General features: G+C 51.9%; 1 protein-coding gene across 1 annotated transcript in view; it reads left to right on the top strand.

Annotated features, from left to right (window-relative positions):
• The window catches only part of LOC144752890 (antigen peptide transporter 2-like), a 141,776-nt gene that overhangs the window by 74,568 nt on the left and 42,937 nt on the right, over nucleotides 1-24,271 (top strand). Inside the window, exon 8 of the mRNA XM_078640716.1 lies at nucleotides 18,116-18,289. Coding sequence (XP_078496842.1) covers nucleotides 18,116-18,289 — 174 coding nt within the window. The remainder of the gene's footprint in view (nucleotides 1-18,115; nucleotides 18,290-24,271) is intronic.

The following is a 24,271-nucleotide window of genomic DNA, read 5'->3' as shown; positions in this document are numbered from 1 at the left end:
CTTTTTGAGAGGTAACTCCCATCCTTCCTTCACCAAACACAATGGACCTCTCACAGGGTGGCCAAACAAAAGTTCAAAAGGGCTGTAGCCAACCCCCTTCTGTGGGACCTCTCTGTAAGCAAAGAGCAGGCAGGGTAAAAGAATGTCCCATTTCCGCCTGAGCTTCTCTGGTAATCCCTTTATCATGCCTTTAAGGGTCTTGTTAAATCTCTCCACAAGCCCATTGCATTGTGGATGATATGGGGTGGTAAACTTATAGTTTACTCCACATTCCTTCCACATTGCTTTTAGATAGCTGGACATAAAATTTGTCCCTCTATCTGATAGTACCTCCTTAGGAAAGCCCACTCTTGAGAAAACTGCAATGAGGGCTTTTGCCACCACAGGTGCTGTGGTGGTCCTTAGGGGAATAGCCTCTGGGTACCTGGTGGCATGATCCACTACCACCAGTATGAATCTGTTCCCAGCTGCTGTTTGGGGGTCCATTGGACCCACAATATCAATTCCAACTCTCTCAAAGGGGACCCCCACCACAGGTAGTGGTATTAGGGGGGCCTTTGTTGTGCCACCTGACTTACCACTGGCTTGGCAAGTGACACAGGAGCGACAAAACTCCTTGACATCCTCTGACATGTGAGGCCAGTGAAAGTGTGGAACAAGCCTGTCCCACGTCTTGTTCTGGCCTAAGTGTCCTGCAAGGGGAATATCATGGGCCAAGGTAAGGAGGAATCCCCTAAACTGCAGAGGTATCACCAACCTCCTGGTCATGCCAGGCTTGGGGGTTCTAGCCTCTGAGTAAAGGAGTCCCTCATCCCAATACACAGTATGGGTACCTTGGGCATCCCCAGCAGCCTCAGCAGCAGCCTGCTGTCTGAGGGGTTCAAGGGAAGGGCAATCTAATTGAGCCTGCCTCAGGTCTGCCCTTGAGGGTCCCCCTGTCCCCAGAAACTCAACCTGGTCAGGTTCAAGCTCCTCAGAGACAGTCTCCTCTTGGGCTGCAGAATCAGTTTCCTCTGAAAGCTGATCCTCAACCTGGGGCAAGGTGGAAGGCGAGGCCTTTCCTCTCTTGCTCCTTCTCTTGGGTTGTGGCTGGTCTATTGTCTCAAGATCCACCACTGGTTCAGGAAGGCACTTCTTAGCCTGAGCCCTTGTCATGGCAAGGACATGCTCTGAAATCCCTAGCATTTCTGCATGAGTCCTGTACTCCACTTCTGACCATGCTGAGCTTTCAAGGTCATTGCCTAACAGACAGTCTACTGGTAGGTCTGCACTCACCACAACTTTCTTTAGGCCATCAACCCCTCCCCAGGAGAAGTTCACAACTGCCACACTATGGGAGGTAGTGGAGTTGCTTGCATTGGTTACTAGGTAGCTCTCTCCTAGTACAATCTGTCCAGGGTCCACAAAGCCAGGGGTCACCATGGTGACACTAGCACATGTGTCCCTGTAAGCTTGAGCCAGTTTCTCATTTATTAAGGGAGTCTGCCTGTATTTGCCCAGGTTAGTGGGGCTTACTGCAGTGGGCAACTCAATGTCCACATCATACAGGAGAACTGCCTGTGTAGGGACTCTGACTAGGCCAGATCCTACTTCAATACCCAGGGTCAACCCAGCTACACCCTTGGACTGTGTTCCACCACTGCTTACTGTACTTGGGGTTGCAGTTGCTTTAGGAGCTGTAGTGGTGGGAACTGGATTTGCCTTGGTGCACTCACTGCCCCAGTGTGAAACTGATTTGCAGGTATTACACCAAGGTGTCTTTGGACCTTTGTTCTTCTTCTTCTTGTTACCATTTTGGGAACCACCCTCCTTACTATTAGTTTGGGGGCCTGAAGACTTCTGGTCTTTTTCTTTATCTTTCTGATTCTGATTACCACCCTTCTGGTCTGTTTTCTTCTGGTCACCACCTTGGTTCTGGGGTTTCTGCTTAATCCTTGTTGTGACCCATTTGTCTGCCTTCTTTCCCAATTCTTGGGGAGAGGTCAGATCAGAGTCAATAAGGTATTGATGCAACAGCTGGTTTGTACAGTTATTAAGGATCTGTTCTCTCATCATAAGATTGTACAATCCTGTATAGTCTGAAACTTTACTTCCCTGTAACCAACCCTCCAAAGCCTTAGTGGCACACTCCACAAAATCAGTCCAGTCTTGAGTCTGTGCTTTCTGGGTGTCTCTGAACAACAACCTGTATTGCTCAGTGGTTAGGCCATACCCTTCAATGAGAGCACTCTTCAAAACAGAGTAGTTTTTGGCATCCTCAGGTCTAACTGTGAGGAGCCTGTCCCTCCCTTTCTCAGAAAAGGAGTACCACAAAATTGCAGCCCACTGATTCTCAGGAACCTGCTGTACCATGCAGGCTCTCTCAAGAGCAGTCATCCATTTGTGGATGTCATCCCCTTCTTTAAAGGGGGGCACAATCTTGGTCAGGTTTCTATTGTCATAGGCCCTGTCTTTTTCTCTTGGAAAATTGCTGCCACCAGTGACATCTAAGCCACTTAATTTCTGCTCTCTTGCCAAGGCAAGTTTAGCTTGAGCTAAGGTAAGCTTAGCTTGACTCAGGGCTACCTCCTCTCTCTCTATCTGGAGTCTGACAGCCCTCATTCTAGCCCTATGCTCAGCTTTCTGAGAAGCACTCATGCCTCTCTCTGATTCTCTGGAGGCACTAGAAAGATGAGAGTCCCCTGAGGGAGATCTCACTCTTCTGTTGCCTGGGAGAATCGTATGTTGGGTTCTGGGGAGGTGCTGGCCCTCTCCATTCCCCAGTAGGTCCAAGTTGGCCTGGCTAAGCCTACCAACTGGAACCTGGCTACCCTGATCCTGTACTCCTAAGTCCTCAACATCTGAGTCCTCATCCAAGTCATCATCATCCTCCTCTTCAAGGGGATCAACTGCAGGGGGGTTCCCTCCAGTTCCTGTATCTAGGGAAGCTGCTTTTGCCTTCTCTAAGTCATCCTGTTCTAGGATTTCTACCAGGATTAGGCAGGTGGGGCTTCTGCCCCTTTTTAACCCTCTTGCTTTGCACAAGGCAATCAAGTCTCTGCGGGTTAGTTTGTCATATCCAAAAGTTGCCTGGGTAGGGTCAACTGTCACAGGACTAGACCCTGAGGCCTTTCCTGTGTCAGACATGGTTACTAGTGAGGTGTAAGTGGTGCACTTACCTACACTAAGTGTTTTCCTACTGGACCTTGCTAGTGAGTTGTAGTCAGGGGTGTGCTACTCCCTTCAACCTACAACTACTAAGTTCAGTAGAACTTAATATGCTAAGCTTTTGATTTTATATGTACCTAGAGGTACTTGATGTGATCTTTCAATTTGATATAAAGATTGCAATGGTAAAACAACAGCAAGCTCAAATCCGCACCGCTGCTCACCAATGTGAGAAGTTGGCCTGGTAGGGGATGTTTCCAATTCTGGAACCACCTACTACCTGACCAAACAATCCCTTATGGTGTCTGGTTGTAAGTCAACCTTATTAGACAAGCTATCCTAGGGGTAGCATGGACTAAGCAGCCTAAAGGCTTAACTTAAGAGGTCGTGTTAAGCGAGCTGTTTTACCACATACAATCCTGTAATACCAAATGAAAGGACACCACACAAGTATATATTATAAAAATATATGTGTTTATTACTAAAAACAATCCCCAGTATTCTTTATGAATAAAGGGGCACAAGCGTTAAATCAAAAGCACTGTTTTAAACATACAAGTTGCACAATTATGGATGAGGGCGGGGGGCCACTCAAACCATATACTAAACAAGTGGTATAAGAGAGGCCACTCGAACAGTGGTTAGGCTTAGGGCCTAGGGAATCGCTGGGAGCAGTCAGGACAAGCAATGCTGAAGTCGGGAATGGCCCTCGGGATTCGGGAGATATGCGGAAAGCGCACGCATGCACCAATGTTAACCAATGGTGCGTAAAAGTCAAATAGTTAAAGTTTAAGGACACTTCCGCTGAACCTAGAGGAACAAAACTTAACACACAGACCCTAGAGGTGTGCACCAGTGTGGGAACACCGGCGGAGCAAAGTTACCTCACCCACAGGAAGTGGGTGCACAGGGTCGAAGTGGCGTCGGGTTTTGACACGCAGGCTCTTGGTGCTTGGAGCTGAAAGGGCTGCAGGCAGGGTGAAGACGAAGTGTCCGGTGGAGTCCAAGGGTGGACTCAAGTTGTAGAGTACCTGAAAGCAGAGGGGACAGAGTCTGGGTCACTCAGCAGTGACCAGGGTGGAACCAGGACGGAACCAGGCAATGTCGGGCGCAATCAGGTGGTCGTCGAGGAGCTTCTCTCCGCTGTCACGGGGGCTCTGGGGCATCTGCGACGTCCAGGAGCAGGTCACGATCTGTCCCACGCAGGCTCTCACCGTCGGTGCAGTCGGCTTCAGGTTTGGAGCAACCAAGCCTTGGTAAGAGCAATCCACGCAGGGTCGGAAGATTGCTTCTCACTCGGACCAGGAAGGTCAGAGTCGGGGCTCCTTTTCAGGGGAGCTGGTGTGGATCTGGAGCAACCAGATTCACGAGTCTTTTTCGGTAGTTCGTCGGCACAGGGACCACAAGCCAGCTGGCAAGTGACCGGGCCAACGCGTTGAGCCAAATCGTGCCAAAGGGACCCACGCAGCACTCGTCGAGTGTGGAGGGCTGAACTTCGGCTCAGGAGTAGCTCAGGGTGGGGGCTTCTCAAACCCCGGTGTACAGCTTCGAGGGTCACTCGTGGGCTGCACGGTCAGCGTCTCGTGGTCACTTCAAGATGGCGTGCCCCACGCTTCCGGTCGCCTCCACGGGTCTCAGCTTTGCATGGACTGTGGATCGGGCTGTTAGAAGCTGGGCAGGCTTGATCTCGTCGATCTCAGTCGCTCGAGTTCCGGCGGGAACTGCAACTAAGCAGACGTCGAGGGCTGGATGGTGCCTGCTGCTGCAGGGTGGTCACTCCTTGACCACAAGGGAGATTCTTCGGGCTTCCACGTTGAGATGGAGGGCGAAGGGTCCAGAATATCGTTTCAAATGTTTCTTCCAGGAAATCTGATGTGCATTGGCACTGCTCCCACTCTTATTCGAATCTGGTGGGCGTGATTACCTGCTAGGTCCCCTCCTATGGGTGGGACCCAGGAAGTGGGTGGATACACCCCCTTCCTTTGATCCAGGCCGCCCTGGCACGAGGGCTGGAGTGCCCCAGAACCGGTTTGGCCGGATTATGCAAGGGGCAGCCTTGTGCGCCCCAGGCAGTGTCTGGTTTCTTTCAAACCTCCCTGCTACAATACACTATCTCCTGTCTGGAGGGCGGTGACACCCTCCTGTGACAGGAAACCCTTTGTCCAGGACCCCCTTGACTGGGTTTCGGTCAGCTCCAGGGGTCCAGACATTTGTCTGTGGCAGAGGCATCCATTTTGTGGATCTTAAGGCCTTTGGAGAAATCAACCGCATTAAAGTGAAGTAACATGTCTTACCCCTCTAGAGGGGTGGAATGCCATCCCCGTCGCCAGAACTGGCGAGGGGATGGTATTCCAAAGCGTATGACACCTTACACGACATGTTTTGATAAAGCCAAACCAGAGTTGCTAAATAACCGCGAGGATTATAAGGCACTTAATAGTATATGGTATGGCATTATCCTGAAACAGCTTAGGGATTTGTTCCCGACGGCTGCAGACAGGCTCAGCTCATGCTAGAGCTCCATCTCACATAAAAACCATGCACCCAGCCTCCAGGATTGGTGAGGCCTGTCTATAGGAGTGGCTCACAGGTTTACATGTGTCCAGATATAGGTTTAGACATAGGTATACTATATCTAAGCAAGGGGTGTGTACACCACCTTACCCCAGCTGAGTGATCAGCCAGTTGTGTCAATTTAAGAACCAGCCAGGGGTGGCAAAAGATATGCTGCAGCCCCTGGTAGGCCTTAGTGGCTCCTGTGCCCTGTGCACCTATAGTGCATTCTACAGGGGCTGACAAGGAGTCCATTTCCAATTGGTATGTGCCTATAGCACATGTGTCATTAATTTAGTGAGAGAACAGCAGGCTGGGGGTCTGATCAGCAGGCCCACAGCCTCAGTAGTCGAAAACCAGTGAAGCAAAAAAAGCAAAAATTTGGGGTGACCATAGGATAGCAGACCCTACTCTCCTACACTATGCCACGCCCATACACGGAGTAAGAACGCAGGAAAATCTTGGGTGAGCCCCTGATGTCAAAGCGTCACAAAAAGGACCCTTTGACTTTCATCCCTGGCTTCGCCTCCACGCCCACTGTGGCGGGGACCTGAGCGCATCAGTGGGAATACGTACAGCAGCTGTAGGAACGCATACCGCCCGTGCGGTGCTCCAGGGTGTAGCACCTGGTGACTCGCCCCCAATGAAAGAGAAACAAAACGCACAAAAAAACTAGTTTGCGGTCACACAGACCAACCTAACCTGCTTCAGCAATCCAGCACTAAATCCAGCCCAGTGCTCCTGTGTCCCCGCCTCTAATCCCATGTACCTCAGTGTTCCAGTGTCCCTGCCTCTAAACTCGTGTACCCCGCTGTTCCTGTATCCCTGCCTCTAAACCCATGTACCCCAGTGCTCCTGAGTCCCCGCCTCTAAACCCATGTACCCCAGTGTTCCTGCCTCTAAACCCATGTACCCCAGTGTTCCAGTGTCCCTGCCTCTAAACCCATGTACCCGAGTGTTCCTGTGTCCCTGCCTCTAAACCCATGTACCCCAGTTTTCCTGTGTCCATGCCTCTAAACCCTGTGTCCCCGCCTCTAAACCCATGTACCCCAGTGTTCCTGTGTCCCTGCCTCTAAAACCATGTACTCCACTGTTCCTGTGTCCCCTCTTCTAAGCCCATGCACCCGTGTTCCTGTGTCACCCACCTCTAAATCCATGTACCCCACTGGTCCTGTGTCCCTGCCTCTAAACCCATGTACCCGAGTGTTCCTGTGTCCCTGCCTCTAAACCCATGTACCCCAGTGTTCCTGTGTCCATGCCTCTAAACCCATGTACCCCAGTGTTCCTGTGTCCCCGCCTCTAAACCAATGTACCCCAGTGTTCCTGTGTCCCTGCCTCTAATAACCATGTACTCCACTGTTCCTGTGTCCCCTCTTCTAAGCCCATGCACCCGTGTTCCTGTGTCACCCACCTCTAAACCCATGTACCCCACTGGTCCTGTGTCCATGCCTCTAAACCCATGTACCCCAGTGTTCCTGTGTCCCGGCCTCTAAACCCATGTACCTCAGTGTTCCTGTGTCCATGCCTCTAAACCCATGTACCCCAGTGTTCCTGTGTCACCCACCTCTAAACCCATGTACCCCAGTGTTCCTGTGTCCCTGCCTCTAAAACCATGTACTCCACTGTTCCTGTGTCCCCTCTTCTAAGCCCATGCACCCGTGTTCCTGTGTCACCCACCTCTAAACCCATGTACCCCACTGGTCCTGTGTCCCTGCCTCTAAACCCATGTACCCGAGTGTTCCTGTGTCCCTGCCTCTAAACCCATGTACCCCAGTGTTCCTGTGTCCATGCCTCTAAACCCATGTACCCTAGTGTTCCTGTGTCCCCGCCTCTAAACCCATGTACCCCAGTGTTCCTGTGTCCCTGCCTCTAATAACCATGTACTCCACTGTTCCTGTGTCCCCTTTTCTAAGCCCATGCACCCGTGTTCCTGTGTCCATGCCTCTAAACCCATGTACCCCAGTGTTCCTGTGTCCCTGCCTCTAAAACCATGTACTCCACTGTTCCTGTGTCCCCTCTTCTAAGCCCATGCACCCGTGTTCCTGTGTCACCCACCTCTAAACCCATGTACCCCACTGGTCCTGTGTCCCTGCCTCTAAACCCATGTACCCGAGTGTTCCTGTGTCCCTGCCTCTAAACCCATGTACCCCAGTGTTCCTGTGTCCATGCCTCTAAACCCATGTACCCCAGTGTTCCTGTGTCCCCGCCTCTAAACCCATGTACCCCAGTGTTCCTGTGTCCCTGCCTCTAATAACCATGTACTCCACTGTTCCTGTGTCCCCTCTTCTAAGCCCATGCACCCGTGTTCCTGTGTCACCCACCTCTAAACCCATGTACCCCACTGGTCCTGTGTCCCTGCCTCTAAACCCATGTACCCCAGTGTTCCTGTGTCCCCGCCTCTAAACCCATGTACCTCAGTGTTCCTGTGTCCATGCCTCTAAACCCATGTACCCCAGTGTTCCTGTGTCACCCACCTCTAAACCCATGTACCCCAGTGTTCCTGTGTCCCTGCCTCTGAAACCATGTACTCCACTGTTCCTGTGTCCCCTCTTCTAAGATCATGCACCCGTGTTCCTGTGTCACCCACCTCTAAACCCATGTACCCCACTGGTCCTGTGTCCCTGCCTCTAAACCCATGTACCCGAGTGTTCCTGTGTCCCTGCCTCTAAACCTATGTACCCCAGTGTTCCTGTGTCCATGCCTCTAAACCCATGTACCCCAGTGTTCCTGTGTCCCCGCCTCTAAACCCATGTACCCCAGTGTTCCTGTGTCCATGCCTCTAAACCCATGTACCCCAGTGTTCCTGTGTCACCCACCTCTAAACCCATGTACCCCGCTGTTCCTGTGTCCATGCCTCTAAACCCATGTACCCCAGTGCTCCTGTGTCCCCGCCTCTAAACCCATGTACCCCAGTGTTCCTGTGTCACCCACCTCTAAACCCATGTACCCCGCTGTTCCTGTGTCCATGCCTCTAAACCCATGTACCCCAGTGCTCCTGTGTCCCCGCCTCTAAACCCATGTACCCCAGTGTTCCCGTGTCCCTGCCTCTAAACCCATGTACCCCAGTGTTTCTATGTCCCCGCCTCTAAACCCATGTACCCCAGTGTTCCTGTGTCCCTGCCTCTAAACCCATGTACCCCAGTGTTCCTGTGTCCATGCCTCTAAACCCATGTACCCCAGTGTTCCTGTGTCACCCACCTCTAAACCCATGTACCCCGCTGTTCCTGTGTCCATGCCTCTAAACCCATGTATCCCAGTGCTCCTGTGTCCCCGCCTCTAAACCCATGTACCCCAGTGTTCCTGTGTCACCCACCTCTAAACCCATGTACCCCGCTGTTCCTGTGTCCATGCCTCTAAACCCATGTACCCCAGTGCTCCTGTGTCCCCGCCTCTAAACCCATGTGCCCCAGTGTTCCCGTGTCCCTGCCTCTAAACCCATGTACCCCAGTGTTTCTATGTCCCCGCCTCTAAACCCATGTACCCCAGTGTTCCTGTGTCCCTGCCTCTAAACCCATGTACCTCAGTGTTCCTGTGTCACCCACCTCTAAACCCATGTACCCCGCTGTTCCTGTGTCCATGCCTCTAAACCCATGTACCCCAGTGCTCCTGTGTCCCCGCCTCTAAACCCATGTACCCCAGTGTTCCCGTGTCCCTGCCTCTAAACCCATGTACCCCAGTGTTTCTATGTCCCCGCCTCTAAACCCATGTACCCCAGTGTTCCTGTGTCCCTGCCTCTAAACCCATGTACCCCAGTGTTCCTGTGTCCCTGCCTCTAAACCCATGTACCCCAGTGTTCCTATGTCCCTGCCTCTAAACCCATGTACCCCAGTGTTCCTGTGTCCCTGCCTCTAAACCCATGTACCCCACTGTTCCTATGTCCCTGCCTCTAAACCCATGTACCCCAGTGTTCCTGTGTCCATGCCTCTAAACCCATGTACCCCAGTGCTCCTGTGTCCCCGCCTCTAAACCCATGTACCCCAGTGTTCCCGTGTCCCTGCCTCTAAACCCATGTACCCCAGTGTTTCTATGTCCCCGCCTCTAAACCCATGTACCCCAGTGTTCCTGTGTCCCTGCCTCTAAACCCATGTACCCCAGTGTTCCTGTGTCCCCGCCTCTAAACCAATGTACCCCAGTGTTCCTGGGTCCCTGCCTCTAAACCCATGTACTCCAGTGAAAAAGTTTATTGTTTCAGTTAATTAAAACCATAACAATACATTTCATAAAATCAAGTGCTACAAATGAAACTCTTAGTGTTTATCTACATTCTGTTTCCCTAAATCATAAAACTTTCTGTTTCTAGTGCAAATATTTCCTATTAAAATTTTAATATACACAATATACGAGTTTAAAATTAATCAAAACCAATTTTTAGTCCACGTAAAATATGTCTCCAGAAGTTTTTGTACTATTCTGTGTTATGTTCTGGAGAGCCCTCTGCCGCAGAGTTAGCGGTTCTATTGCCCTTTTCTAGGCAGGGCATCGGGTTACATTTCAGAGCATGTGAATGAGCCAGAAGGAACTTTATTAGGTGCAATTCAAACAAGGGTCAGTTGGATTTAGGGTTGCCATGATCGCCGATCTGCACGTTCTTATATCTCGGTCGTTCATTGCTTTTTTTTAGAAAGATGCCTCGTGCATGAGCTAAATTCGGGCAAATGCAGACAAGATGTATTGAGTCCTCCTTAGCGCTCCCACATAGTCTGCAGTCTTTGGGTCCATCATGAACCCAGATTGGCGGTCCATGGTAGATGTAAATTTTCCTAAGCGTAGCGCCATTAGCTGTTGTTTTCTGTGGGCCGGAAATGTAATTGTTAAATATGGAGCTGGAGTGAGTGTTTTATATTTGGACAAAACCATCCAGGCGAGTTTTCTTGCGCTAAAAGGGATTTTGTCAGCTAGAAGTGAATGGGATTTTGCTGATTTATTTATGCCTTGCTTAAAGGCCGGGTAGGGCAGATTAGTTTCCCTGGCACTTCTTGTGCAGGTGTCTGTTAAAGCTTTGTTTAGGAATTGATTATATGGGGACTTTGCGTCAGTTTTTATTTCATCCTACAAGGCCGTATGCAGTTCTGAAGCTGCTGTATACTGTTTCAAACTATACCAATACTTGATGGTTGCATACTTCCTTCCCAGTGTTTCATTTATTACTCCAAATTCTAATCTGGTCTGCGCTGGTGAAGCACCTTGGTTGATTTGGAAGGTTAATTTGTAGATGGCCGTCTGTACTTTATTCAGCAGATCCGCGTCTTTCCCATGGAGGGCTATGCTGCCGTATGACAGCGTAGGGAGCACCTTGTCTTTCATTGTTGCCAGTAGTGGTTTGTATGATGGCCCCTTGAGCTTTTTTGTTAGAGACCTAAAGGCGAACGATAAGGCGTTTGCTCTCTGGGCAATGTAGGCTTTTTGCTGCTGATGATTGTGTCGATTGTCAAAATAAAAGCCCAAGTACTTATAATGAGGCACTGCTTCTATCTTTTTTCCCTCCAATTGGGTATGTTGATTGACTGTCCGTCGTTTGGTGATGAGCATTGTTTCGCTTTTTGTGGTGTTTATCTCCAGGTTGTTATTGGTTATAAATTCCGCAAATCCCTCAAGTGACCTATGAAGGCCGATCTTAGTTAGACTCATCAATACGACGTCGTCCGCGTAGGATAAATGGGTTAGAGGTAAGGAGCCTAATTTAGGTGGATGGGATGAAATCTTGTTGAGACTTGGCACAAGGTCTGCCATAAAAAGGTTGAAGAGATGAGGGGCCAGAACACAGCCTTGCTTAAGCCCTTTGCTGGTCTTGATTTTCCTTGATAGCCGTGCTCCGTCCCCCAATTTTACTTCCATCCATGTGTTGGAATATAGGAGCAGGATTCCTCTGAGTGTTTTGTCCGGAATATTCCAACTGCGCAGTTTCCCCCATAAGATATTTTGATCTACGCTGTTGAAGGCCGCCTTTAGGTCAATGAAACAGAGATGCAGCTGCTGTTTCCTTCGTAAATATTTGTCGGCTGACAGTGAGAGTGATAAGATGTTTGTCATTGTCCCGCTCCCTTTCCTGAAGCCTGTTTGATTTGGCGGGATTCTCTTTGTGTCATCAGACCAGCTGATCAAGTCTTCAAGGAGTAATTATGCATAATACTTCGCATCTACATCCAGGAGAGCGATCAGTCTATAGTTTGCTGGGGATGTTCTGTCTCCTCCTTTGAAGAGAGGTGAAATTATTGAGCCTTGCCAGCTAGATGGAATTTGGTTTTCACTTTTTACCTCGTCGAATAGTTTTTTTAATTTACCACTCCAAAAATCCGGGTCAGATTTAAAAACTATTGGGGGATGCCGTTCGGGCCTGGAGCTCCACTACCGCTGCTCTCCCTAAGAGTTCTTCTTATGTCTTCCTCGCTGAAGCCTGGGTGTCCAAGGGTGTCTGCTGTCTCATTGCTCTCCGTTGATTGAGTATCTTCTTGATAGGACAATGATGACCGTTGACCCATATCTGGGGGTTGAGTTACACTGCATTCTTCATTCGGATATGCTACATCTGTGCAGGCAGTTATATGTGGACCACGGGTTATGGAGCTATTTCTTCTTTGTGAAGCCTTCTTGTTGTTAATTTGTTGTTCATAGCAAGTATTGGTGCAGATCTTGCGTTCTCTGACCCCCTCTAGTTGTTTTGGTGGTATTACATCCGAGAATCTCTTTATTAATAGTGCAACCCAGTCCGCTTCTTGGACATTTGATGTTGTTGGGTATGCAGGATGGTTTAGTCCATTGATGATTCTCCAAAATGCACTTGAGTTGGTATTCTTTGAAGTGCATAGTAATTTTGCCCAGAAGTCATCCTTCAGTGTTCTTTTGTATTCCCACATAACCTTTTTATATTTTTTCTTGAGATTTTGTCTTTGGGCCCAGTCTTTAGATGACATAGTTGTCTTTTTTAGTGCTCTTCCGTATTCCCTTATTTCTAGTTTGAGTTTAACCAGACTTTTGTAAGTGAGATATTGTGGGTTGGGGCCCTTATTTTTTCATGAGAAGTGGACATAATTGTTGTTAACTCTTCCATGAAGCTTTCCCATTTTTTGATCTGATTACCTATAGTGGTCTCACTTCCTTTTTTTATTCCCGGAACTCTTACCTGAAGATCTACAATGTTGGCCGTTGTCCAATTCAATCGTTTCAGGTTAGTAGAGAAAGAACTTTCTACAAATATCTTAGTGTTACGATGTTTTGTGAACTTTAGATTGAAGTAGATATGCTGGTATGAGTGGTCACTTTTTGATTTAAATTCAATTGAAAATTGCTGAACAAAGGGCCATAATGGAAGTGAGACTGCTGTATAGTCTAGACTTGATGTGGTCGAGCCTCCCAGATGGGTATAACCCAGTGTTCCTGTGTCCCTCCCTCTAAACCCATGTACCCCACTGTTCCTGTGTCCCTGCCTCTAAACCCATGTACCCCACTGTTCCTGTGTCCCTGCCTCTAAAACCATGTACTCCACTGTTCCTCTGTCCCCGTCTCTAAACCCATGTACCCCAGTGTTCCGTCTCTAAACCCATGCACGAGGCTACGCTGCAGCACCGAGAGGAGCCAGGGTATTCTTGCATTTATAAACATTTGAAGCTGTCATGTACTAGTACTCTAGCCAAACTGAGAGAATGAAAGTCCTATTCTCTTTCAAAGAGATATAAATGCCTGGACAACACAGAGACTAGGCCTCATTAGAGGTGCAGCGCCAACCCTGTCATTGCCTCATCGGGGCTCGGACACCTCAGCTGCTGAAGGCCTCTGACATGTCTCACTCTGGGAGAAATTAGGCATTGGAGGACGAATGAAGCCGGGCCACTTCTGGTTTCGATGATTACCAGTTTTTAATGTATAGAATATTCTTACTTTTAGATAGGAACAGACTGGCCATTCAGAGTTTTATCTCAAATGCTTTCTTGTTTCTGACCTCACACCAACTTCTGTGTGAATATTGACTGTTCAGACCTAAGAGTCAACAACAAAAATTGGGGGCCAAATTCATCAAGTCTTTGCGTTGCCATTCCACCACTCTAGGGGGCAGAGGGGTGACGCAAGACCCAAGTGAGATTTATCAAGCCAGGCCGACCACTATGAGTTAATCTGGGAAGGACGCCTTGCGTGGCCCTGCATGGCTTGACACATCAAGAGTAGCACAGCGCAAGTCACCGTGTTCAATCAATCAATCAATCAATCAAGGCATTTGTATAGCGCACTACTCACCCGGAGGGTCTCAAGGCGCTAGGGGAGGGGGGGTCCGCTACTGCTCGAACAGCCAGGTCTTGAGCTGCTTCCTGAAGGCGAGGTGGTCCTGGGTCAGGCGGAGGTGGGTCGGGAGGGAGTTCCAAGTCTTGGCGGCGAGGTAGGAGAAGGACCTTCCCCCTGTGGTGGCTCTTCGGATGCGGGGGACGGCGGCGAGGGCGTGGCCGGTCGATCGAAGCTGGCGTTTGGGAGCGTAGAAGTTGAGGCGGCTGTTGAGGTATCCTGGGCCTTGGTTGTGCAGGGCTTTTTGTGCGTGGGTGAGGAGACGGAAGGTGATTCTCTTGTTGACCGGGAGCCAGTGCAGGTCTCTCAGGTGTCCGGAGATGTGGTTGCGACGGGGGATGTCCAGGATGAGTCGTGCTGAGGTGTTCTGGATCCGCTGGAGTCTCTTCTGGAGTTTGGCGGTGGTTCCGGCGTAGAGGGAGTTGCCGTGGTCCAGTCGGCTGGTGACGAGGGCCTGGGTGACCGTCTTCCTGGTCTCGGTGGGGATCCACCGGAAGATCTTGCGTAGCATGCGTAGGATGTTGAAGCACGACGAGGAAACGGCGTTGACTTGTCTGGTCATGGAGAGCGAGGAGTCCAGGATGAAGCCCAGGTTGCGTGCGTGGTCTATTGGTTTGGGTGCGCTGCCTAGGGCGGGGGGCCACCAGGAGTCATCCCAGGCGGAGGGTGAGGATCCCAGGATGAGGACTTCCGTCTTGTCCGAGTTCAGTTTTAGGCGGCTGTTCTTCATCCATTCGGCTACCTCTTTCATCCCTTCGTGTAGGTTGGCTCTGACGGTGGCGGGGTCGTTGGTGAGGGAGAGGATCAGCTGGGTGTCATCGGCGTAGGAGATGATGTTGAGGGTATGCTGGCGTGCGATGGCTGCGAGGGGGCTCATGTAGACGTTGAAGAGGGTTGGGCTGAGCGAGGAGCCTTGAGGAACGCCGCAGATGACTTCGGTGGCTTCTGATCTGAACGGGGGGAGGCGGACTCTCTGTGTCCTACCGGCGAGGAAGGAGATGATCCACTCCAGTGCCTTCTCCTGGATTCCGACGTTGCTGAGGCGCTGTACTAGGGTACGGTGGCAGACAGTGTCGAAGGCCACGGAGAGGTCTAGGAGGATGAGGGCCGCTGTTTCTCCGTTGTCGAGCAGGGTTTGGATGTCATCGGTTGCTGCGATCAGGGCGGTCTTGGTGCTGTGGTTGGCCCGGAAGCCAGACTGCGAAAGGTCGAGGGATCCGTTCGTCTCGAGGAAGGCGGCCTGCTGCTTGTTGACGGTCTTCTCGATGACTTTTGCGGGGAACGGGAGCAGCGAGATGGGTCGGTAGTTTTTGAGGTCGGTGGGGTCGGCTGATGGCTTCTTTAGTAGGGCGCTGAGTTCGGCGTGTTTCCAGCTCTCCGGGAAGGTAGCGGTGTTGAAGGAGGTGTTGATGATGTCCCGCAGGTGGGGTGCGATGACAGCGTCGGCCTTGTTGAAGACGTGGTGAGGGCAAGGGTCGGTCGGCGATCCAGAGTGGATGGAGTTCATCGTGCGGATGGTGTCTTCAGTGCTGATCGGGGTCCAGGCGCGGAGGGTGGTGGTGGGGGGCGGTGGTTCGGTCGTGGCGTGCGTCGGTTGAGTGCTGAAGCTGTTGTGTATGTCCGCGATCTTGTTGTGGAAGTAGGAGGCGAGGGAGTTGCAGAGGTCTTGCGAAGGGGTGATGTCGTTGTTTCCGGCGTTGGGGTTGGAGAGCTCTTTAACGATGTTGAAGAGTTCCTTGCTGTTGTGTGCGTTGTTGTCCAGTCGTTCCTTGAATGAAGTTTTCTTGGTGGTGTGGATCAGTTGGTGGTGTTTTCGGGTGGCGAGCTTGAGGGCAGTCATGTTGTCCGGTGTTGGATCTCTGCGCCAGGCCTTCTCGAGGGCTCTGCAGTTCTTCTTGGAGCTCTTTAGTTCGTCGGTGAACCATGGGGCTTTCTTGCTGCCGGGTCTGCTCGGCGGGGTCTTCAGAGGGGCGAGTTCATCTGCGCAGTCGCTGATCCACTTCGTGAGGTTGGTGGCCGCTTGGCTGGGGTTCGTTGCGCTGATGGGGGGGTTCTTGCTCAGGGAAGTCGCGAGCTGGTCGGTTGTGATCTTGTTCCAGTTTCTGCATGCAGCCTGTTGCTGTTGGTGGTGGATCGTGGTCCTTTTGAAGCTGAAGTGGACGCAGCTGTGGTCCGTCCAGTGGAGTCCGGTGGCGTGGCTGAAGGCGATGTCCTTGCTGGAGGAGAAGACGGGGTCGAGTGTGTGTCCGGCGTAGTGGGAGGGGTTGGTCACCAGTTGCTTGAGTCCGAGGTTGGCGAAGTTGTCCAGCAGGGTGGTGGTGTTGCGGTCGTTGTTGTTCTCCAGGTGGAAGTTGAGGTCCCCGAGGAGGATGTAGTCAGTGGAGAGGAGGGCATGCGGGCTGACGAAGTCGGCGATGTCCTCGCTGAATTGTGTGCGTGGTCCCGGGGGTCTGTAGATGAGGGTGCCTCTGAGGGTGGTCTTGGGGTTGGTGTGGATCTGGAAGTGCAGGTGTTCGGCGGGTGCGAGGGTGTCGTCGGTGTTGGTCGTGACACGGATGGAGTGCCTGTGGATGATGGCGATGCCTCCTCCTGTCTGGTTGGCGCTGTCCCTCCGGATGATCTTGTAGCCATCCGGGATGGCGATGGCGATGTCGGGCGCTGAGGAGGCGTTCATCCAGGTTTCCATGAGGAAGGCGACGTCTGGGGCAGTGGTGTCGAGTAGGTTCCAGAGCTCGACGGCGTGTCTGTGGATGGAGCGGGTGTTGAGCAGGATGCATTTCAGGTGGCTGTTGCTGTTGCTCGTCGATGTCTTGGGCACTGCGGGAGTGGAGCAGGTCCGGATGCAGGTGAACTTGCAGGAGTTGCAGCAGAAGGGTCCGTGGGTGCATCTCGGGGTGGCTCGGTAGCAACCCGGGAATCGGTCGGCGTTGAGTGCGTTGAGTTCGGTGGCGGCGTAGATCCGGCGGGAGGGCTGGTGGCTGCGGGAGGTATGGGTCCGGGCGCTGGGCGCGGTCCAGGCGCGGACGGGCGCAGACGGGCTTACCTTAGGCGCACCTTCGGCGCACAGTCGGCGCGCCCGCTGCGCGTGCACGCTGCGCGTCAGAGACTCTGCCATATGTGGAGAGTGGGGGGGCGGAGCGAGGGAGGGGCAGCTGGGAGGCGGGAGCGGGGCGGCGAATGGGAAGGGCTGCCGAGGGAAGGGGCGGGGCCGCAGGGGGCAGCGGCGGGGAGCGGGGAGGTGGCGGGAAGCGCGGCAGGGGCGACAAAGTCACAGGGGTACAACAATAACAATACGGGGAAACAGAAAATAAACAGGGAGCAGAAACTACACAAGGGGCGAAAAAACAATCGGAGTTACAGAGGAACAAAATACATCAACACGGGGAGTATAAAATGACAGGGAGCAGAGAACACACCGGGGTAAAGAAAAAACAATCGGATTCGCAATACAGACATGGCGCAGGCGGGGCAAGAGTGCCAACAGCGGTGTCACAGGGTCACAGCTGCGAGCGGCGGCGGCACTTGGCGGGAACGGGGGGCAGCCTGGGCTCACTCACGAGGAGTGTGCGCGGTGCGTGGGGGTGACCGGCCCAGAGTGTTGCATCACTCTGCCCTTGGGGGGGGGCATCCTACGGGTGGAACAGTGGAGTTCCCACACATCCACCCTTGGATGTTGGCGCATTCCCAGATTCACTATTGGTAATAGAACTGGGAATGCATCTATATGCTATACTTTCCTCTTTCTACCTGTGCTGTGTTATGCAGCACATACAGAAAGGAAAATGCCTGTCAGGATTGTTTTGTGCAAGAAAATCTCCCTTCCTGAACCCCCAAAAAAATCCTGCCTACAATGCAGGCACCTTTGCACTCTAGTGCAAGGGTGTCTATGTTGGTACGAGGCAGCCAAAAGTCCGCCAGCTCAGAAGATGAGGTTGCGGGAGGAGCCGTATATTGGTCCAACCCCCAAGTAATTCTGGAAGCGCCAATTTCTGTAAATGTTTGAGATTGTTGTTAACCTGATGCTGACCTGCAGGTCTGATGAAGTACCGAAACGGCTCATATGTAGACTCAGAAGTTTAGTGTCGGAGGGATCCAGTTCTGTCCTCCGTGTTACTGACTGATTCTGTCCATCTCTCTTTGTTAGGACGTCTCTTTTGATCTGAAGCCTGGTAAAATGACAGCCCTGGTGGGACCTTCGGGTGGAGGAAAGACCACATGTGTGTCTCTACTGCAGCGATTCTACGAGCCACAGGCTGGGGAGATCCTGCTGGACGGACGACCGATTGAGCAGTACGACCACAAGTATCTCCATTCAAAGGTAACAACTTGGATGTATACAATACGGGGAATACACATACATGTATCTTGTGCAGGAAGACGTTTTTCCTCAGGTGGCTTCCAGGGTTGAAGGAGGAGGAACCTTAACTAAACCATCCCAGCCGGTGCCTGTAAAGGAACCAGGCCCGGGCTGGCTGGCATATGTTCTACCAGGAACCAGGCTCCAAGGGGGTCAGTCGGTGCCTGTAAGGAATCGATCTAGACCATCCCAGCCGGTGCCTGTAAAGGAGCCAGGCAGGGGCTGGCCAGCATATGTCCTACCAGGAACCAGGCTCCAAGGGGGTCAGTCGGTGCCTGTAAGGAATCGATCTAGGCCATTCCAGCCGGTCCCTGTAAAGGAACCAGGCATGGGCTGGCCGGGGAACATCCTTTTCAACGCGGATGTTACCCTGCAGTGCTTTTACGACGCGTCCTTTACAACGCAAGTCGTAACCACGACTTGCGCTGTAGGGCGCTAAAGGATAAAGAATAGTATATTTACTATTCCAACACCTTCCCTACTATCCACGGGGACTGGTGTTAGAATAGTAAAACTCTCTACCAATATTCAAAAAACATGGGAATAGTATTACTAAGGCAGTATCCCCGACACTCGAGGTATATAAATATAGGGCACAATCGGCATCCCTTTATGTGGCGGAACTATGGGCGCCTTCATGCAGGAATACATTTGTGGGAGAAGAAAATACGTTTTTTAGGTAGTTGTTACGTCTCCCTGTGGGCACACCTGTAATTCCTATCATTATGGACTTAGATACTAAGGGGCAGATCTACAAGAAAGTGCCGCAGCGTGGCACCGCAAGCCCTTTGGCTGCACCACGCTGCGGCACTTTCAGGCTCTCCCCTGCACTGGCGCACAAACAGCTGCCTAGCGCTGGCGCGGGCACCCTTGCACCATGGTGCATGGATGCCTGCGCCATGGGGAGATTGTTTTTGTGCAGGAAGGGGCACCTTCCTGCATGAAAACAATCACTAAAGGCTTTTTCCTCTTTCAATGTGGGCTGCAGAATGCAACACGCATTGAAAAAGGAAAAAACGAGGAGAAATGAAAGCATTTCTCTGATTGCGCCTCACTACGCCACCTCTAGGGTGGCATAGCATTCAGACGCATCTCCAGATTCACGATTTCTTGTAAATCTGGAGATGTGTCATGTTCCATGGGTGTAGCGTGGGAACATCCACAGCAACACCCATGGACCGCCCCTTCAACGCAAAGTGCTGCGTGTGAAGGGGCCGTATTTACAAGGAGAGGGAAAGTCACGTAGGGTGGGTTTTCCTCTCCTTGTAAATACAGAGGAGCCCCCTGCGCCACCAGTACGTCACGAAAAGTGGCGTACTGGTGGCACAGGAGGCTTGTAAATCTGCCCCGCAACATATCGATCACCAAGCCATATTAAGACCATTATTGTTCTGGGTGCGACTGTGGTTAACAACCGAACTAGCCCACTATAAAGAAGGGCTAGAAGAAACTTTAAAGTTTGACCCAGGCACTAGCCTTCAGTGGATTAAGCATGTCTATTACTGTTTTTTGTGTGAACTTGGGCTGAAGCATTTTTGGGAAGAACCCATCCTATTGACACCAGTTACTAAGAAAATACTGAAAACTACCTTTTGGGCGTATACCCAAAACAATGTGTCTCATAGCACAGCCACTGGTAGATTAATGGCCCAGTTTCTCCTTATAAAACCTACCCTGAACTTCGAGCTATTTATGAATGAAGTGCAGCCCAAGTTGGCAAAATCACTGTATATGAAATTTCGTTATGGTGTTCTGCAAACCAACTTGAACACATCGAAATGGGGCCAAAAAATAGGCGAGAGTAACATGGAGTGCTGTGCATTATGCCAACTTGATACACAAGAAAATGACCTACACTTATTGTTATTTTGCCCTGCCTATGCTACGCCTAGTAAGAAATTGTTAGAAGGTGGTTCTGACACTAGGGGCCGCCTGGATTTTTCGCTTTTTAAGCACCTAACTGTTGAGCTTTTACTGTGGGGGAGCCTCATAATCTGGGACTCAGCCACAGTGAACTCATAATGAAGGAGACTGCATGGAGATTTTACTGGTGTCCGCCTGGGTTGACTAGGCCGCTGCGCAGTAGCTGGAGTATGGGACACCGTGCTGGTTACATGCAGACACGGGTGTACTTGCGTGTGCACACGTGTAGGAGCTGCGCAAGGGAGATTCCGAGCGTGCGCAGTCCAGGAGCAGCTACAGAGTGAATGGTGTGGCAGGACGTATGCAGAATTGGGTGGTGACATGGAATAGGCTTTATACCCTGGGAAGGAACATGCCAGGGAAAGTCAGTGTGTTTTACTGTTTTCACCTCATTATTCCCCTATGGGGATGTGAAGCCCATGGCTAAAAGGACTTCCACAAGGCCTACAGATTCCAGACACGCACTAAAGTCCATTGTAGAGTAGGTGAAAATAAGTATTCTGGAGAGTCCAAAGTCATATTTGTACTGCTTTTGGGTCATACAGAACTGTCATATTTCTCTGAGCCAGCCATGACCCGACCCAGGCTGAGGGTTGACCTCAGCTGGATGGATTGATAACCTCTCTTCCACAAGCTAGGGCCTCCTCTCCACAAAGAAGAAGATGGGTGGGGCTACAGGCTCATCCATTAGCAGCTGTCACTGGGTGCCAGGCACCAGACTGCACCAAGAAGGAAAGAGTTGGGTTTCAGAGGCCATGTGGCCAGAGACACTGGATGACTCTATTTTGAACAAACCCAGAGGCTGGACAAGAAGGAGGGAGCATGGGGCAGGGAAGTGATGTGTCGCTGTTTGATAGGACCCACAGAGACTTTCTGCCAGCCCCCTACTCAACTTTTAAAAAGTACTTGCACAGGAAGAGAAGCTCTCTCTGGGGTGTGGTCTGCTGAGGTGGAAGGTGCTGGAGCCTGGCAATGGGCAGTTGGAAGGAGAGACCCCCTGACTGTCACCCAGGCCCCTAACAGCACCAGAAGAAGCGCGCAGGACCGTTGCGCAGAAGCAGGGGCCTCTGCGCAGGGAGAAAAAAGGCGCAGGAGTAGAGCCAGGTGAAAGGCTGGCACAGGGAGCCAGTGCAGACCGCTCCCTGCAGAGTGCACCCTCTTGGAGACCAAGAGAGTGAAGGAGAGTGCTCCCAGTGGCTGGGGGGCACTGCCAGAAGCAAGAGATGCAAAAATGGGGCAGATCAGACCTCCAGGGGCTGAGATATGGCCCCCAGAAGGTGAGCGACCTTGGACCTGTGGCCCCCTGACGGCGAAGCGCGTGAGGCTCCGCCACTGGTTCAGGAAAGGCCCCCGGGGTGAGTCAGGTCCCGGGGACTGCCCTCCAACGTGGAGAGCCTGCGGGGGTCCCGGGTGGGACCGGGGCCCCGAACAAGGAAGGAGGAGCCAGGGGCCCGGGTGGGACCGGGCCCCCGACCAAAGCGCGGAGCGGCCGGGTGTGGGCTCCCCGCGTCGCATACCCTTACCCGGGGTCCAGGTGGGACCGGGCCCCCCACCGAGGCCCCAGAAAGCGGCAGGAGCTTGAAGCGCCCCATGATGCCTTGCAAGGCATGAGGAATGGATTGTTTTTGGCGTTTTGGTGCCCCCCAGAGGAGAGGGGTCACCTATGAGTGTGAAAAGGTGCTCGGGGGAGCTGCTGGAGCAGCGCAGTCTCGCCCCCAGCACAAAGCTAAGTCCCACCCTAAGTTTCCTGAGGATTTAAAAAGAATAACCCCTCAACTCTCAGCGAAGATTGCATCACCTCCTAGGCTGGAACTTTTGGTTTGAGACATGTGGGCTGCTGATTTTATATCTAAGCATAGATCGACGCCTAGTGTTGGGTCCGGATGATTGCACATTGTTGTCCTGGAAGAGTCTTCGAAGTATCACGAGATAGGTGGCTCCTCCCCTGGACTACAGTGCGCATGGGCATCCCCTCCATGCTCAGATTGTTTTTTTCCGCCATTGGGTTCGGATGTACTTCTTAACTCACGTTCGGAATTTATATTAAAAGTTACTCTTTCGAGGCCAAAAGGCCTTAGGGGCGTCGGTATTGTCTTTCGTTCGGTGCCTTTACCTTTCCAGTTCTTCGGAAGACTTTTGCCTTTCGACGCCAAAGGCCCCTCGACGATCGACGATGGAACGGAGTCCGTTCAAGCGCTGCCCCGTCTGCAACTCAAAATATCCACACATGGACGTGCACCCGGTGTGCAACAAATGTCTCTCACCGGACCACGACGAGGCCAGCTGCATGGCCTGTTCGAAATTCAGGTCGAAGAAAACTCTCCGTCTTCAACGCGCTGCACGACAGTCAGCGCGAGACTCGGCACCAGACCCAGAAAACATCTTCGGGGGTGACGACGAAGAACATGTACAAGAAGAGGATCCGGAACTCTCGGATCCTGCGTCGGAGCCCGACGCCACCTACAACGAGGACGGGGGAGATCTCTACGTCCATGATGAAGACATCGTCGAGGTAGGAGACGACGTACAACCTATCGGAGCCGTCGACGACGACTCCAGCGAGGAGCTAGGCCTAACCGCAGTAGCGGGGCCACATAAAGACTCTTCCACGGCTCAGGTTGAGGCATCGCCGGAAGGCCTTAGCCAAGATCTTCAACACCGTTCTATAGTCCCGCTTCAAGGCCCAACTACGAACATTTCCAAAGAGCCCTCGGTCGATCGGCCACGCTCAGTGGAGAAATCGAAACCGAAAGAAAAAGACATGAAATCCAAACCGACACTGGTTAAGACAACCATCGGCTCGACGACTTCGGAACCTTCCAAGTCCAAACATGCGATCGACCCCTCGGGGTCGAAAGGGGGCGTCAAACCGAAGATCGGATCGACTACGCCTGTGTCTACAGTAAAGCACGTCACGCTCCCGTCGGCGTCGACTTCCGGCTCCAAAGATGGCGGCTCTTCCGAAGGACTCGAAGCCCGGAAAACCATCGATCCGAAGTTGAAAAAGCCGCTGCTGGTCAAGGCCTTCAACCCGAAACCAAAAGTCGGATCAAAAGACCCTACTGCGTCGAAGCACAAGGGCGTTCCTGCAACCCAACAACAGCTCGACTCGACGCAAGGCCTCAAACGCACTAAACCGTCGAAGTCGGTCGAATCGAAGACACCGCCTCCATCGAAGGCAGTCAGTCCGTCGCCGATGCTTACGGCACCGATAAAGTTCGGACTACCCCCAACAGCATGGCCTAAACCTGTTCAACATGCACAGGCTACCGGATCCGCCAAGTCGACGTCAGTTGCTGCATCCGCTCAGCCTCGGACGGAAGACGCTGTGTTCCAGCCACCGTCCCACGACAACCAGTCGAAATTATACATCGACTCCGAGTCAGGTAGACTTACAGTTTACAAACATAAGATCAGGCCTGACGCACCTATGGAACATCATAGGATACCGCTGAAAAAAAAGAGAGACTCTACCACCTCTCCTATACTTTTTGAGCCCGTGCAGTCATATGGTCAGGAATATGCCTACTCTCCCACATATACCACTGAGGATGTGGAAGGAGGGGACAATGAAGACCAGTTCAACTATCCCATTGATACTGATCAGGATGAGTCCCAGCCGTGGGCTGACACCGTGGACCCTGCTGACCCTCACACCACCCCTGATACTCTTTCATATGCTGTCAAGCCTTCGCCTACTGAAGACACTGCTGCGTTCAACGCACTGATTGAGAGGGCGGCACATAACCATGACGTGGATATGCACGCTGACCCCGTGGAGGAAGACTTTCTTTTTGATACATTCTCCACATCAGAAAGATCTGTAAAAACTCTCCCTATGCTCAAGGGTGTGCTCAAACATGCAAGTGACATTTTTAAAGAGCCCACTAAAGCACGGGTGGTGAACCCAAGGATTGAGAGGAAGTACCGGCCTGCGCCCGTAGACCCTACCTACATCAAGGGCCAACTCCCACTGGACTCCTTAGTGGTGCTCGCAAAAGAGCGAACTCTCAGACAACG

This window comes from Lissotriton helveticus, chromosome 5_1 (genome assembly GCF_964261635.1).
Source record: "Lissotriton helveticus chromosome 5_1, aLisHel1.1, whole genome shotgun sequence".
Taxonomy (NCBI): domain Eukaryota; kingdom Metazoa; phylum Chordata; class Amphibia; order Caudata; family Salamandridae; genus Lissotriton; species Lissotriton helveticus.
The sequence above is the reverse complement of the archived record's forward strand: the minus strand, read 5'-3'. Positions and strand labels throughout refer to the sequence as shown.